The 17,936-nt window shown below is 42.5% G+C and overlaps 1 protein-coding gene across 2 annotated transcripts in view; it reads right to left on the bottom strand.

The window, feature by feature from the left end:
• tec (tec protein tyrosine kinase) overlaps nt 1-17,936 on the bottom strand; it is a 229,430-nt gene that overhangs the window by 173,378 nt on the left and 38,116 nt on the right. For both annotated transcript variants that reach the window (XM_038791237.1, XM_038791236.1), the window contains exon 2: nt 9,637-9,832. In XM_038791237.1, the coding sequence (XP_038647165.1) occupies nt 9,637-9,774 (138 nt within the window). In that variant the 5' untranslated portion in view covers nt 9,775-9,832. The remainder of the gene's footprint in view (nt 1-9,636; nt 9,833-17,936) is intronic.

Below are 17,936 nucleotides of genomic sequence, written 5' to 3'. Positions count from 1 at the left end.
TACAAAATGATCAGAGGGTTAGATAGGGTGGACAGTGAGAGCCTTCTCCCGCGGATGGAGGTGGCTAGCACGAGGGGACATAGCCTTAAATTGAGGGGTAATAGATATAAGACAGAGGTCAGAGGTAGGTTTCTTACGCAAAGAGTGGTGAGGCCGTGGAATGCCCTACCTGCAACAGTAGTGAACTCGCCAACATTGAGGGCATTTAAAAGTTTATTGGATAAGCATATGGATGATAATGGCATAGTGTAGGTTAGATGGCCTTTAGTTTTTGACTTCCCATGTCGGTGCAACATCGTGGGCCGAAGGGTCTGTACTGCGCTGTATCGTTCTATGTTCTATGTTCTATGCGCTGGGATAAGCATATAACCAGGACAATAGAGAGAGCTTTAAACTAAATAATAGAGGAAAGAAATCATGCGAGGGGTGGTAGTAAATCAAGGGTAACATTGAGGCAATAGGGCAGGGTTGCTATTTGGATAATAATAACAACCATAGTGTGCCTGGAAGGAACAGAGATTACAAAGCACAAACAGATAAGGCCAGATATCGCAAAAATGGTAAGACAACAGAACTAAGGCTTTGTATCTGAATGCATGAAACATTTGTAACAAAATGGATGAATTGTTAGTACAAATAGAAATACGTATGACCTGATCACAGAGATATGATTGCAGGGCCAATGCTGTGGCCTAAATATTGAAGAATATTTGACATATCAAAAAGATTGGAAGCTTAGAAACGTTGATAGGGGAGCTCTATTAAAGATGTCAGAAAGAGATGCCCTGAACTTGAAAAACCAAGTTGCAGAATCGGTTTTGAGTGAAGAAAAGAGTAGTTCTTAGGTTCACTAACAGCAGTTACACTGTAGGATAGAATATACAGGAAGAACTAAATGGGGCATGTAAGAAAAGTACCGCAATAATCAAGGGTGACTTTAATCCACATGGAGGTTGGGCAAGCAAGATTGGCAACAGTAGCCTGAAAAATTAGTTTGGGGCAATTTCTTGGAGCAATACCAACCAGGGTGCAGGCTATTATAGGCCTGGTAATGAGCAATGAGACAGAGTTAATCAATAAACTCAAGGTAAAGGAGTCTTTTGGTTGCCGCGATCATAACATGATAGAATTTAAAGTTCAGTTTTAAGGGGTGAAACTGTCAGTCAAAGATTAGTGTTTTGAACCTGAATAAAGGCAATTATAAGGGTATAAAAGCTGAGCTTGCTAAAGTGAACTCGGAAAGTAAGTTAAAAAGTAGGACAGTAGTTTTGCAATGGCAGTCATTTAAGGAGATAATTTAATAACTCTCAGCAAAGCAATATTCCAGTGGGAAAGATGCTTCACTTGCAGTTCAATAAGGAAGTTAGGGTCTGTTCAACTTGAAAGAAACTCTGCATAAATCATAGAATCCCTACAGTGTAGAAGGAGGCCGTTTGGCCCATCAAGATTGCACCGAACTTCAGAGCACCCTACCTAGGCCCACTCCCCCGTAAACCTGTAACCCCATCTAACCTTTGAGCACTAAAGTACAATTTTTACCATGACCAATCCACTTAACTGGCATATCTTTTGACTGTGGGAGTAAACCGGAGTACCCGGAGGAAACCCTTGCAGACACAGGGAGAAAGTGAAAACACGACTTGTATTTGGAAGGGAAGTTTACAGGTCTGGATGAGCTGCTGGAGAGGTTTGAGTTGCCAAGGAAGAGTGATTTTAGATATATGAAGAGTGAAGGACTTTGCACAAAACAAGTGTTGGACATTTCCCAGGTTGCCTGAGTACACGTTATTGCAGCAAGTGCAGCTCCCAGATAAGTTGCGAAAGGGTAGGATTGGGGACATATGTGATGTGGGTGGTTGGAGCAAGTAGTGAGGATCAAGAACAAATGGAAGGAGGAGTTGGAAGGGAAAATAGGCTGGGGACTGTGGCGGAGGTCAGGTCAGGCCCAATGGTGGTGATCTTTGGAATATCGGAAATGTTGGAGCTGCCCAAAGGATCCTGTTAAATGGAGGTCGGATATGCCAGCGGGTGTGGTCACCCGGCTGGGACCTGGATTTCCTCCGGGTGCTCCGATTTCCTCCCACAAGTCCCGAAAGACATGCTTGTTAAGTGAATTGGACATTCTGAATTCTTACTCAGTGTACCTGAGCCAGAGCTGGAGTGTGGCGACTAGGGGATTTTCACAGTGACATCATTGCAGTGTTAACGTAAGCCTACCTGTGACAATAATAAAGATTATTATTAGTTGGAAAAAAGTTTGAGTTGAGGGGGTCGGCAAAGGGGGTTGTTCATGACAATGTTTGAGGAACTGTTTGTCACTGGTTGTGGGGAGGGAGAGTAGGGTGTAAAAGGGGGAAAATTGCACAAACAGTGGACTTTGTGAGGTGTATATTTGCGTACCTTGCTTTTTTTTTTGAAAAAGCATGTTTGGAATAAAATGTATTTGTGAAAAAAAGTGCAAATGCCACACAGTTACCCAAGGCCGGAATTGAACCCGGGTGCCTGGCACTGCAAAGATTTGTCATAGATCATAAGATTGGTCAATTTACTTTTTTATTTATTTTTTTTTTTTTTTAAAGTAGAGCATGTGAGAAAGCTGTCTTGTAATATAAAAAAAACAGTAAGAGTTTCTGCAGGTATTTAAATAGGACATGTGACTAAAGTGAGTTTTGGTCCTCTTGAGAATGTGTCTGGGGAATTGATAATGGACAAAAAGGAAGTGGGAGGTGACATAATATGCACCCATGCACATCATGGGGTAAAAAAAAGGCAGTGACAGACACCCAGGTGAGCCAACCAACATACAGAACAGAACACAGCCAATCACCAGACAGAACACCAGAGGGGGGCTTCGAACTATAAAACACACGAGGCATCAGCACTCTGCCTCATTCCACTGGTGACAACTGTAGTAACAGTCAGGGTGTATAAATCATTTAACAGCTTCTACACATGGATCAGAGATAGCCTGGTATAGATAGTTAGAGTTAGTTTACTTAGAGTAGTAGAGTCAACCCACAAGCAGCTGTGTGCTTTGCTAATGAAGTTCGATAAACCTTATTGAACTAACGCTTACATTTGGTGTATGCTTTATCGTTTATCTGCATCATGCTGTAGTCCGTGTTACCCCAGGGTGAATAACATGGGCAGCACGGTAGCATTGTGGATAGCACAATCGTTTCACAGCTCCAAGGTCCCAGGTTCGATTCCGGCTTGGGTCACTGTCTGTGCGGAGTCTGCACATCCTCCCCGTGTGTGCGTGGGTTTCCTCCGGGTGCTCCGGTTTCCTCCCACAGTCCAAAGATGTGCAAGTTAGGTGGATTGGCCATGATAAATTGCCCTTAGTATCCAAAATTGCCCTTAGTATTGGGTGGGGTTACTGAGTTATGGGGATAGGGTGGAGGTGTTAACCTTGGGTAGGGTGCTCTTTCCAGGAGCCGGTGCAGACTCGATGGGCCGAATGGCCTCCTTCTGCACTGTAAATTCTATGATCTATGATCTATGAACATGACAGGAGGAGGCATTGAACAAGAGTTTCATGTCTGGATGAACCATCTGGAGATAACCAAGGAAGTCAATCAGATTTGAAATTAAAGAAAAGGTGTACAATGTTACGAATATTGGTAGGCCAGGAGGTTGGGGAAATTTTAGAAGCCAGCAAAGGATAACTACAAAAAGTGGGAAAAACTGAGGGTATGTGGAAAAAACTACCAAAGAGCAATTCCAAAAAATATACAACAGAAAGGTGTATTTGGTGTTTGTCCCTTAAAGTGCGAGACTGGGAAATTAATAAAGGGAAACAAGGAAATGGCAGAGATTTTTAACAAGCATCTTGTATCTGTCCCAGGTTCGATCCCGGGTCCGTGTCACTTGTCAGTGTGGATTTTGCACATTCTCATCGTGTTTGCGTGGGTTTCGCCCCCACAAACCAAAGATGTGCACGGTAGGTGGATTGGCCATGCCAAATTGCCCCTTAATTGGAAAAAATGAATTGGGTACTCTAAATTTTTATTTAAAAATAAATAAATTCCAACATTCAGCATAAACCAGAGGTAAATATGAATTAACAGCCAAACTGTGGTCAACCAAACCACACTGCACACCATCCTCCTGTTTAGGGCTTTACCGCTTCTATTATGACGCTATTAAACAAACATGTCATTTTTGCTTTGTTTGGCCCTTGTTCCGCACTGTAACCAATTACTTATTTGTCAATGTACTTTGTCGATTATTCTTTTTGTCTACTGAGTACGTTCCCTTGGCCGCAGAAAAATACTTTTCACTCTACTTTGGTACATGTGACAATAAGCCAGTCACTCAATCAATCAAACATGGGTAGCCTTCTGGACTACTAGTTTCTTTCAGGTGTTCTGGCAATCTCTAAAATGCTGGGCTTTAGTTACCTGATCTTCACAACAACAATTTATCCAGAATTAACCATTACCAATAACCATGAAACTAGATATTCATCACCTTACGCAGGCAGAACACTTCAATACACTACTAGGCTCTCCATCATGGATGCTCAATAACGCCGAGATGAATGATGTAATGAGCTTTTTGCTCTGCCTGCAATGTCTTAAATATTGGGTACTATTGGGGACGACAACCAATCTGTATTTGATCTCACTATGATATTATGTTTCAATGTTGAAAAATATAAGGAAACCGGGAGTTTGTGAGTAGCTGTTTAGAAGGTAATAGAGATGTGTAGGGCACATGCATACAGTGCTGGGTGGAGAAAAGGTAATACAGAATGAAGTTGGGGAGTGATAAACGGAAAGAGGTGAATATATGTGCGAAATGACGACACAATGGCGGATGCAGTTGCCGAATGCGGTTGATCACTGTTAAAGTTGTAACTTGTGTGGAGAGAATGTTGTTAATGTGTGATGTGAAGAGAAAAATTAAGATTTTTTAGAATAATAATATTTGTTTTAGTCTCACCTCATGATTGTCTGGGGAAAATGTGGGAGCAAATTGCTGAGTGATAGAAGGATGTCAGATGATGCTGCAAGGTGTTAGCCAATGATCAAGATCTTTACTCTCTGATGCTCCTCATGGTCATTGAATGTCTTCTGTACTGAAGACAAGTTCCAGGGGTGATGATATTGACACAGGTCGAGCAAGTCACTTCCATCCAGGCCTGCTTCATCCTGGCCTTGGGATATTATTGCAGGTTATGGTAAAAAGGACTGCTCCCTCTAGTTCTTCACTTACTCAACTGGGACCTCAAAAGCAGAGATTATCCCCGTGACTCACATTTACCTTGCCAAAAAATCTCACACGTTCGCTTAATTGGAAATGCAGCCACAGAATCTAACTTCACTTTCTGTGTATCAAAACTTCAGGCAGGTGTCAAGTATCACACCAGCAACTGCATGGGTCATGTGGGTAGGCTGACTGATTCTGCCTGCAACCCATGAAATTTAAATAAGGTCCAGGTGTTAAGTGGTCCAGGCCTCATACCAAGGGTCTGTGGAGATTCCAAACCACCCTAAATCCACCCCAGGTTAAAATCATTCATAAGAACAAGGAGCAGGAGTAGGCCATCTGGCCCCTCGAGCCTGCTCCACCATTCAATGAGATCATGGCTGATCTTTTGTGGACTCAGCTCCACTCTCCGGCCCGAACACCATAACCCTTAATCCCTTTATTCTACAAAAAACTATCTATCTTTATCTTTTTTTTTATAAATTTAGAGTACCCAATTATTTTTTTCAATTAAGGGGCAATTTAGTGTGGCCAATTCACCTAACCTGCACATCTTTTGGGTTGTGGGGGCAAAACCCACGCAGACACGGGGAGAATGTGCAAACTCCACACGAACAGTGACCCAGGGCCGGGATTCGAACCCGGGTCCTCAGCGCCGTAGGCAGCAATGCTAACCACTGTGCCACCGTGCTGCCCTTATCTATCTTTATCTTAACAACATTCAATGAAGGAACCTCTACTGCTTCACTGGGTAAGGAATTCCATAGATTCACAACCCTTTGGGTGAAGAAGTTCCTCCTAAACTCAGTCCTAAATCTACTTCCCCTTATTTTGAAGCTATGCCCCCTAGTTCTGCTTTCACCCGCCAATGGAAACAACCTGCCAGCATCCATCCTATCTATTCCCTTCATAATTACATAGAACAGTACAGCACAGAACAGGCCCTTCGGCCCTCAATGTTGTGCCGAGCCATGATCACCCTACTCAAACCCACGTATCCACCCTATACCCGTAACCCAACAACCCCCCCCTTAACCTTACTTTTATTAGGACACTACGGGCAATTTAGTATGGCCAATCCACCTAATTGTATATGTTTCTATAAGATTCCCCCCCTCATCCTTCTAAATTCCAACGAGTACAGTCCCAGTCTCACTCAACCTCTCCTCATAATCCAACCCTTTCAGCTCTGGGATTAACCTAGTGAAACCCCTCTGCACACCCTCCAGTGCCAGTACGTCCTTTCTCAAGTAAGGAGACCAAAACTGAACACAATACTCCAGGTGTGGCCTCACTAACACCTTATACAATTGCAGCATAACCTCCCTAATCTTAAACTCCATCCCTCTAGCAATGAAGGACAAAATTCCATTCGCCTTCTTAATCACCTGTAAACCAACTTTTTGCGACTCATGCACTAGCACACCCAGGTCCCTCTGCACAGCAGCATGCTTTAATATTTTATCATTTAAATAATAATCCCGTTTGCTGTTATTCCTACCAAAATGGATAACCTCACATTTGTCAACATTGTATTCCATCTGCCAGACCCTAGCCCATTCACTTAACCTATCCAAATCCCTCTGCAGACTTCCAGTATCCACTGCATTTTTTGCTTTACCACTCATCTTAGTGTCATCTGCAAACTTGGACACATTGCCCTTGGTCCCCAACTCCAAATCATCTATGTAAATTTTCAAACGAATAAGTTCTACAAAGCATAATTAAAATCTCAAATAAACATCATCAAGCTAACAGATACAGACATTTTTAGAAACTTTAGAATTATATCAGACTGCGGAGATGACCAAAGGAAAGACACAAAAGCAGGTGATTCCCCAGAACAATCCCTACAGCAGAGGTTGTGCAGTACTAGAAATAGCTGACACGTAACCATTGTTTCATAGGTATTAGTCAAATTGTAAGTAGTAAAGAAAAAAAACCCATGGGAACAATCCTGGTGTAAAGTGCACTCAGTTATGAAAATAAAATCTGGAAAAACATGAGCTCTTCGCATTGAAAGGGAACACTTGAGAAGTCATATTAAGGTACAAAAAGACATGAAAAGGGCAATTCCAGAACTTTAAATTAAATTTTGAGAGGAAGACAAGGGAAAACAAGTTCAAGCTATTAGGATTGAATTAAAACTGAAATCAATACATTCTATTTGCAGCAATATAAAATTGATTCTTGGATAGAGCAGTGTAGTTGAAAACCTGATTGTCATGTATAGAACAGTTTTAACAATAGCATAAGCGAGAAGCAAGTGGAAGGCTTTCCAAGTAATCTTTGCGTGTAATCCCCATTTTAAAAAACTTTGATGTGTGTTTGCACCAGTTACTAATTTACCTGGCAAGATAAAGACTCAATTCAACTTCAAGCTAAGTTTTGAACCTGTTATTTTGAACTCTGCATTCTTCGAGTTCATTTGGGACGGAGTTGAGAAAGTGAAAAGCTGCCCAGCTTGCCTTCCTGCCTTGCCTGAAATTCCAGGTGAAGTTATCATCCTGCAACCAGAGAATTCCCTGGGTAAAACTGATCTGCATTTGGAAACCCGAGACAAGAATCGATCCAGCTTTATATTTTCCTCCATGCTGAAGTTATACTGGCGAGAACTTCCAGACATCTACTGGGACCAGAGCCTGACCACACAAGAAAGCTCTAGATCAACAGCGTTGAACCTCTGCGAACCTTAGCCTTTTATCAATTTTTTTTCCTGACAGGCCACCTCCGCAGAGACAACTTTATAAAAGTTTGATAGTTGTACATCCAGATTACAATTGTGCATTAGCCTGTTCTTACAACTTCTTAAAAGGTTCTGTGTTATGATAAATCAATTGTTCGGAGTTCATTGAAATAAGACTGGTTAATCTCTCTTTAATACTGGGTCTAACAGTTGCGAAGGTAAATAACTGGCCATTTTGGTGAGTGAACTAAACTTTTAAATGAATGGTGTGACCTGTGGAGTAGTGGGGCTAGATAAAATGCCCTCTCCTTCCATCTCAGTTCTAACAGTACAGCATGTATTTTTGTAATAATGGAAAATTATGCACGTGTTATGCTTTGAAAAATCAATTAGACATCTTGCTCTACTTAAACAAAATAACACCAAACCATTCCACGCTAAATACCCAAGCCTGGAAAAAATTCATGCTTCAGTTTAATATTTGAAAATTTTGACTGACATGTCTCTTTTTGTTTTTAAATCCTCCCGTATTGGCAACTCAAGAGGAGGAGATCATATGCCACCCATCTCTCATCAATCTCATGTACCATTTTATAGTGTTATGTTATTGGATTTGCATCCAGAGGGTAGCAGTTGTGATCTAGAGAAATGAATTCCAATCCCACCATTGCAGTTCAGAGATTTAACTTCATTATTTAAACAAATCTTGAACTATAAAGCTACTATTAATAATATTGACCATACATATATGGACAGGTGGGCCGTTGTTTGGAGTGGTGGGAGTTTGGGATGGTTGTTATTGTTAAGGGGATTGATTTTGTATTTGTTACCGTTTACTGTCTGTGGGTGGGGTGTAAATTTTGAAGGAAAATGTGAAAATGGAAAATAAAAACATTTTTTTTTAAATAAAAAAAATAATATTCACCATAAAACTACTGACTTGACTTAAAACCCATCTGGTTCACTAATGATCTTTAGGAAAGGAAACCATTGTTGAGTATATTCAAGATCATGATGGATAGACTTTTGGGATGCTCAGGTGATTGAGGTATAGGGAGAACAGGTGGAAAGATGGAGTTGAGGTCACAAATCAGCTACGATCCTACTGGATGATGGAATAGGCTGAGAGGCCATGTTGTCTACTCCTGCTCAGATTCTTGTTTTCTGAAATTTGCCATGCTTACCTGTTCTGGTCTCCATGCTACTCCAAACTCACAGTAACATGATTGATTCTTAACAGCTTCTGAAATGGCATGGAAAGTCATTCAAGTACATTCGAAAGGTGGTTTACCATCGCTTGCTCAAGGGAATTTGGGATTAATAAATGTGGGTTTGCCAGGAACACCCACATCTGTTGGATGAATGAAAAGGCATCCAAAACCACAGATTTTCTAACACAATGGTATGAAACAGCCTGACAAATTATTGGTTAGTTGCAGCACAAGATATACAACTCCAAAGCGCGTTTAAAAACCAGCTAGCTTTTGTGTTCTTTTTTAAATTGATGCAAACACACCTGCTTTAATGCACAACCATTGAATGAAACTTAGAAAATGGTCAAACAAAATCTTGAAATATGACAAGGATTCAGGCAATCTTTTGAATTTCCACTTTTTTGAAAATATACATGTGAACTAATGAAGAAAACATTCAACTAAGGCAGTGCCAAAAATTTCCACCTTGTGGGATATGTTGGGATTCTTCAAATTACATAAATTATTAATGCTCAAGCTCACCTCAGGGCGACCATCATAGTACGTTAGTCTCGACTTTGTCAAAACAAACAATCTTTCTTTGTAGTTGAGTGGAGATGTCCGTTTCTTCTGTTGCGATCTTTTAATTAAGGTCTCTTCAAGAATGAAATCTGCATTCATCTCTTCCCAAGATCCTCGTTACGTCTTACCAGTGAGCAGAAAGCTCACCACACTATGGCTGAAATATTTTAAAAATGAACAGTTCACTATCGGTTTTCATGTTAAAAATCAATCTTAAAACATTTGATTTGATATTAATGATCTAAGATTTATTCAACAACAAAAAAAAATCTCTGAACTGGAATCATGTTTGCTTTTCAATAATCTACTTTTCCAGTGAAAATCAACCTTTCAAAAGTCTTCCTTAAAAATAAACTTAAAATCTGCTTAGCTAAAAATCAAACCTTGTTTTTTTTTAAGATTTCAACATCCATTTTGTAATATTTTACTGTCCTAATAAAACAAAATCACTTTGAATAAAGTTTCGAAAACATTTAAAAAAAAAAAAAATTTAGAGTACCCAATTCATTTTTTCCAATCCAGGGGCAATTTAGCACGCCAATTCAACAATCCTGCACATCTTTGGGTTATGGGACCAAAACCCACGCAAACACAGGGAGAATGTGCAAACTCCATACGGACAGTGACCCAGAGCCAGGATCAAACCTGGGACCTCAGTGCCGTGGGGCAGCAGTGCTAACCATTGTGCCACCGTGCTGCCCAAAGTTTTAAAAATAAAATGTTTTGAAATAAAAACAGAAAATACAAATTAGAGTGTATCTGTGGGGAGATTGTTCCTGGTTGACGACGAATTGAAACTATTCCTTTTATTAATCTCAGGTTTCCAACATCACAGTATTTCATTTTCATACTTGCAATATATGTTGCACTAATGAGGTAACTTATTGAACAGCAATACAAGGAACTTGGCTGGGGGAAGCCAACATGGTCCATTAAGCCATGCCAAACAAAATGTTTTATTGGCTAGAACCATGCAAGTAGAATATTGGTGTATTGGAATGCATACTTTGCCATGCTCATAACTTAAGAAAAGACTGAAAGTGTGCAGGAAAAAAGTGTGCAGGAATCCAACCATCAACGGCTCACTCCCCACAAACTCCATTCCCTGACCAATAGCTCCATCTGCCTCCCTGGTAACTGTCAAATGCTGAAACAAACAGGATGTTCAGGCCATGAACAATTTGGCCCTGAGCTGAGCTTCTCATCCCATACCCTCTCCACCACCAAGACCACCTATTTCCTCCTCTGTAATATCGCTTGGAACACCCCCCCCCCCCCCCCCCCCACCTACTGCTGCCTCAGCCCATCTGCTGCTAAAACCCTCATTCATACTTCTGTCACCTCCAGATTGAAATATTCCATTGCTCTCTTTGTTGGCCTTATGTATGCCATCCTTGTAAACTTCAGCTCATTCAAAGTTCTGCTGCCCATATCCTGACTAGTCCCATTCATCAATCACCACTGTGCTTGCTGCCCTGCAATGGTTCCTGTTCCATCAATGTCTGAAATAAAGATCTCTGCTTCTTATCATAGAATTTACAGTGCAGAAGGCCATTCGGCCCATCGAGTCTGCACCGGCTTTTGGAAAGAGCACCCTACCCAAGGTCAACACTTCCATCCTATCCCCATAACCCAGTAACCCCACCCAACACGAAGGGCAATTTTGGACACTAAGGGCAATTTATCATGGCCAATCCACCTAACCTGCACATCTTTGGACTGTGGGAGGAAACCGGAGGAAACCCACACACACACGGGGAGGATATGCAGACTCCGCACAGACAGCGACCCAAGCCGGAATCGAACCTGGGACCCTGGAGCTGTGAAGCAATTGTGCTATCCACAATGCTACCGTGCTGTCTAAGCTTCACAAAGAAACCAACCTTTTCCATCAAACTTTCAGTCCACCCGTTTTGTTAAAACCATATCTTCAAGAACTATATCTTCTTTTAAAATCTGGAAGGACAATGAATTATTTGGACACTTGGAAGTCAACCTTGATTTTCTTTAAAATGGTCTCAAGTTCACCTTGTACTGTCAACAAGCATGCCTTGCCTATGAAATCACATGACGGCAGCATGGCCGGGGGGGGGGGGGGGGGGGGGGGGCATCTTTGTTTATTTGAAGTGCAACTGTGTTAAAGGCAAAGACCCTGGTGATCTACTGGAAAATGTCTGAGCTTTATGTTTTGAACTTGTTTCTTGACCTCAGTTTGGAAAGAACGAAGAAGGGAAAAAGCTGCTCAGCTCACACACTCTTTGCCTTGCTTGAAATATGATGCTGCTATCAGGTATCCAGCTCGGAATCCTAATTTCAGCTAAACTTAGCCTCTAGGGTTTCAAAAACTAGAGAAGATGATGATTGATCCTGCTCCATTCTCCCCCACACCAAAACTCAAACTCTGTTGGCGAGAGCCTCCAGGCATCTACTGGGACTAGTATCTGTCTTCACATAAGGGACATATCAACAGCATTTAAACCCTATAAATTTTATCCTTTTTTGATAGGAAGCATTTTCTTTAACCACCCATCTTTGCAGAGACACTATTTGTTTGTTGTGCGCATGTGTCAGTGTGCGCTGGGGCATTTTAAAAAGGATATAGTTACACTTCCAGATAATAAATTGTGTGTTAACCAGTTTGTACAACTTGCTTAAGAAGCAAAATGTTCTTTTTATAATAAATCAATCATTCGGTGTTTATTCAAATAAGTCTGGTTAAAGTCTCTATTATTGTAGGTCTAACAGGAGCCAAGGTAAATAATTGGCCACTGAGGAGAGAATTAAACATTTACACTCATGTTGCAACATATTGAGTCCTGGGGTTAGATAAACTGTGCATTCTTCCCATTCCAGTTGTGATAGTTCTAATGTCACTTCATGTAGCTCAGTATCAGATTTTGTTTGATAATGCTCTCACTACAGAAAAAAGGATGCTATACAGATACATGTTGTTGTTATGGAGTTTTAGCTTGCACTCATTGTGCCACCTTGCCATAAAGTTACAATTTACTTTGATAAGGTGGGATGGGAATAGAACAAGATTATAGTATAAACTTGTTTTTAAGATCTCCAATTTAGTTAGCCATCGTCAGTCATAAAGCTTTGTGCATTTCTACTATCTTAAACACGGGTTTATAAACTAAGTACTAAATAAGTTACTTATTTACAACAATAGCACCAGGATGTTTTCCTTGAATTACGTGCAACTACATTAGCTGTAAAAGTGTTCTTTGATATCCAGTTACCAATACAGTTCAGCCATGCAGAATTGTGCAAAATCTCCCCACTGATTAAAACGTTAAATTTGTTTCACCCTAGCCCCCAGCTTTTCAGCGAGCACTTATCCCTGCACAATAGTTTGCTATTAGAATGTGATTTTAGCTTTCTTTTATCATCATTGTAACCATTGTAGTTAAGTTCTCATACTGTTGGTAAACCTCAATTCCCTATCAGGATCATGGGGATATCTGGAGAGATGTTTTTTTTTTAAATCAGAAAAGTATCGGCAGCTATTTAAAAAAAAAAATACAATAAATATTTGTTTTGCCTGCAAAAATATTCAGTACATAGTTCAAACCATCGCAGCATCCAGAAACTTCTATAAGCAGTTTTTGAAAATGTTCAGTGAAAATTATTTTCCTCGAAAATATGAAGACTGACATGTGTCAGTTTTTTAATATCTAATTTTATAACATTTGGAGTTAAGCCCTGAGCATACCCATCTATTGTTTATCTAGGATAGTCAACACATTGAGTAAAGCATATTCACTAAATCTTCTGATCTTGTCGATACATTATTTCCATTACCTTTAATTTCTTTTGCATTTTAATATAATATAATGTAATATAATATACAATCTTTATTAATGTCACAAGTAGGCTTACATTAACACTGCAATGAAGTTACTGTGAAAATCTCCTAGTCACCACTGATCAGACGTAGCACGTTTCTGGCTTATTTAGATTTGCCAGAAATTAAATTATTAATTTCTTAAAATGGAAATATTGATATTTGGAAGCAGTAAAAAAAATGAATGTTGCATCAACATTAACTATCCACTTGTTGATTTCCACTTAACCGCTCGCACAACTTTGTTGAAATGTATTAGTCAAGTGACACCATGGACTAGTGCACGTGACCCGGAGTCACAACACAATCAATATTAACAAATTAATTATTTAAAAGTACCTAAATTCTTTGGTCTCTGGCTGCCCAATAACTATAGTCACCAGGTTTGTAAATTGAAACAATTATTTTTTATTAATAAACAATAACTATGAGTAAATAGGCAGCAAATAGAACTGGTTCACTATTATCTAATTTTTTTTTTTAAAAACCTCTAACTCGCCCCGCCCTCTATACACACAAGGCAGACAAATACAGGAGGGGAAAGAGGGGTGTGAAGAAAAATAAAAAAGGATTTAAAAAGTCTCCACTTCAGATGAACGTCTTCCAGTAAACCACTCTTCAGTCAAGGTCTTCAGTTCGAGGTTTTTGCTTTTAGACTGCAATGGTATTCACTGTAGATTCATCTAGGTCTCAAAAAATTCTCCACAGGTTCAGAAAACAGCAGGTAGAAAGAGAGAGTTAGACACTCACAGCTGATTGCCTCCGTGCCCAGGACCTGATAGTCCTTCTTGGGTCCTCTGAAAACCATCCTAGACAGATAGGACCCAATTACTACCTGTTGTCTGGCAGAATATGGCCTTTGGCCAATTCATTTGCCACCAGCCAATCAATCGAACAGAATCCCTCCGATCTCTCAGTTGCCAGAAAGTCAAAGTTCTGGTTGTTCAAATGCTAAATCTCTAATCGGAATGTACTATTATTCAACTTTTAAGTTCCTTAGTTCCTCCACTTGACTTGAGTATATGTCCATTAAATATTTATGGATCAAAATGATAACCACAAAGCCTCATGGTAGCATGGTGGTTAGCATCAATGCTTCACAGCTCCAGGGTCCCAGGTTCGATTCCCGGCTGGGTCACTGTCTGTGTGGAGTCTGCACGTCCTCCCTGTGTGTGCGTGGGTTTCCTCCGGGTGCTCCGGTTTCCTCCCACAGTCCAAAGATGTGCGGGTTAGGTGGATTGGCCATGCTAAATTGCCCGTAGTGTAAGGTTAATTGTTGGGTTACGGGTATACGGGTTACGTGGGTTTAAATAGGGTGATCATTGCTCGGCACAACATCGAGGGCCGAAGGGCCTGTTCTGTGCTGTACTGTTCTATAAAAAATAAATGGGAAATAAGGGGATCAACAGGAAGGGCCCTTACATCATAGATCATGCGACTGCAGCTCACCAAGGAACTTCAGAGCGTCATTATTTTTGCAGTCTAAATAGCAGCATTGATGAAATTGGTACTACTGTATTTCAGCAGAATCATGACCGTTGCACTGCTGGTTGAAATCTATAGGGGTATAATAGGCCACAGGCTAGTGGGAAAGATATGGAGGAACAAAATTAGAAGGGAACTCCAAAAGGTGTGCAAATGTCATACAGCAGTTATAATGGGGACTTAATTATCCCAATACAGAATAGAGAAAATATTAGTGCATAGGGAAGAGAAGAAGAAGTGGAGTTCCTGAGGTGCATTTTCTTGATCAATATATTTCCAACCCGACAAGGAAGTATGCATTGCTGGATCTGGTGAGGCTGGATTAAGTATTTAAGAGGACAATATTTAGGGGACAGTGATCGTGTCTTCACAAGGTTGAGGTTGGCCATGGAAAAGGACAAGGACCAACCTAAAGAAAAAATATTAGATTGCAGCAAGGCCAATTTCAGTAGGGTGAGAACGGGGTAAATTGGAATCACCATTTTAGCAGGCAAAACTGTAAGGGAACAATTAACTTCCTTTGAATTTTTTAAATAATCTTTATTGTCACAAGTAGGCTTGCATTAACACTGCAAGGAAGTTACTGTGAAAAGCCCCTAGTTGCCACATTCTGGCGCCTGTTCGTGTCACTGAGGGTGAATTCAGAATATCCAAATGACCTAACAGCACGTCTTTCGGGACTTGTGGGAGGAAACCGGAGCACCCGGAGGAAACTCACGCAGACGCAGGGAGAACGTGCAGACTGCGCACAGACAGTGGCCCAAGCCGGGAATCGAACCTGGGACCCAGGAGCTGTGAGGCAACAGTGCTAGCCACTGTGCTATCGTGCTGCCCCTGAGGAAAATAGATCAGTAATATTTGCGGTCTATCCACACAAAGGGAAAGGGTAGGGCAAGCAGAGCTCCGTTAGATGTCAAAAAAGCAGAAAAGGGGGGCTATAAAAGATGGCAGATTGATGGTAAAGTGAGAACCAGGCTTAATACAGAACATTCAGAGGGGAAGTAAAAAATGAAATCAAAGAGGGAGTATGAGAAGAGATTGGTTGATGAGAGTGATGTAGTGGGACTTCCGGTGTGCACTATGGAGTGAGTGGTCACACACACGGCAGCTCCTGCTAAGATCACAGAAAAGAGCTCTTTTTTTAAGCAATATGGAGTGGAATTTTTATGAAAAAGTATAGGTGAATGTAGGAGTCTTTTCACCCAGGAATGATATGTTTCTTGGTTTCCAGTCCCGCAGAAAGAGTGTAGGATTTGGCTGGGACTGCAGCAGAGAGACAAAGCCTATTCAGCATGCAGGCGGAGGAAGGGCTGTGTTAGAGGCCTCAAGCTGACCTGAGGGCCCTTGTGAAAGCTGGATTCTAGCAGCCAAGGGAACAACTGGAAAATATCTCACCAAGGGCTCTTTTAAGGGCCCGCAACGGCGCTGACTTGATTTTTCCCCAGGTGGGAATGCAGCCTCGGCGCTTGGCGGCCGGTGGATGGGCTGGACTAGAAGTGGAGCGACCAGAAAATTTGCAGCAGAAGAAGGTGCGAGGCAAAAAGGACAAGATGGCGGCGGGCGGGGAACCAGCAGCGTGGCAGCAGTGGGCGAGGGAGCAGCAGGAGCTGCTGCCGCGCTCCTTCCAGGAACTAAAGCTGCGATCCTGGAGCCGTTGAGGGCATCGCTGGACAGGCTCGGGGCGACTTAGACGGCTCAGGCAGCGGAGATTCGGGAGCTGCAGCAAAAGGCTCCGGAGAACGAGGACGAACTCCTCGGCCTGGCAGTGAAGGTGGAGTCGCACGAGGCGCTTCACAAGAAATGGTTGGCAAGGATGGCGGAGATGGAGAACTGCTCCCGCCGGAAGAATCTGCGGATTTTGGGCCTCCCGGAGGGGCTGGAAGGCTCGGATTTGGGGGCCTACGTGGTCCTGATGCTGAACTCGCTGATGGGCGTGGGGTCGTTCCGGGGACCACTGGAGCTGGAGAGTGCCCATTGGGTGCGGCTGCGGAAGCCCGGGCCAAACGAGCCACCCAGGGCGGTGCTGGTCCGATTTCAACGCTTGGTCGACCGTGAGTGTGTGCTTCGTTGGGCGAAGAGGGAGAGGAGTAGCAAGTGGGAGAATACGGAGATCAGGATTTACCAGGACTGGAGTGCAGAGGTGGCGAAGAGAAGGGCTGGGTTTAACCGGGCGAAGGCAGTGCTCCACAAGAAGGGGGTCACGTTTGGCCTGTTACAGCCGGCATGCCTGTGGGTCACTTATAAAGACCGCCAACTTTATTTTGACTCCCCGGAGGAGGCCTGGACTTTTGTCCAGGCAGAGAAGCTGGACTTGAACTGAGGACTGGCGGCTGGGGAACGTTGTATGCAGCCCGGAGGCTTTGTCCTCCTTGATATGCTTTTGCTCTTTTTGGTTCTATTGGACGATACTTTTTTTTTTTTGCTGTCTTGCCTTTTCTTTTCTGCTTTTCGGGACTGTTGTCTGTTTACTTGGGTGTTTTGTAGTATCATGTTGGGATTTTTATTGTTTCACTGGTTGCGGGTTTGGGTGGGGTTCGCGGCCCTGTTGGGTCATGTGCCTGTCTTCCCGCGTTTTGGGTCGGGGGGCAGGGCTTGGGATGGGGGGCGCGGGCCTCTCTCCAGTGCTGGAGAGGCAGGGGGCGGGGTCGGCATTGGGGGAATGGTTGGGGGACACTGGGGAGGGTAATTGGGGTGGCGGGAGCAGCCAGGGTCAGCAGGAATCGGCTGACTTACGGAAGCACAATGACCGGAGTTACGCAGCTAGGGGGGGCCTAACTTGGGGGGGGGGGGGGGGGGGGGGGGGAAGGGGGAATACCGGGTTGCTGCTGGAATGGCTAAGAAGGAGCTGGAGCGTGCAGAGGGGATCAGGATGGCGGTCTGTCGCTGTGAGGAACGGGCTGAGCGGGGGGCGCGGGCACGTGGCGGA

The sequence above is a fragment of the Scyliorhinus canicula genome, chromosome 3 (genome assembly GCF_902713615.1).
Source record: "Scyliorhinus canicula chromosome 3, sScyCan1.1, whole genome shotgun sequence".
In the NCBI taxonomy this organism is placed as follows: domain Eukaryota; kingdom Metazoa; phylum Chordata; class Chondrichthyes; order Carcharhiniformes; family Scyliorhinidae; genus Scyliorhinus; species Scyliorhinus canicula.
Note: the sequence above shows the minus strand (reverse complement) of the source record. Positions and strands in the feature narration are given on the sequence as shown.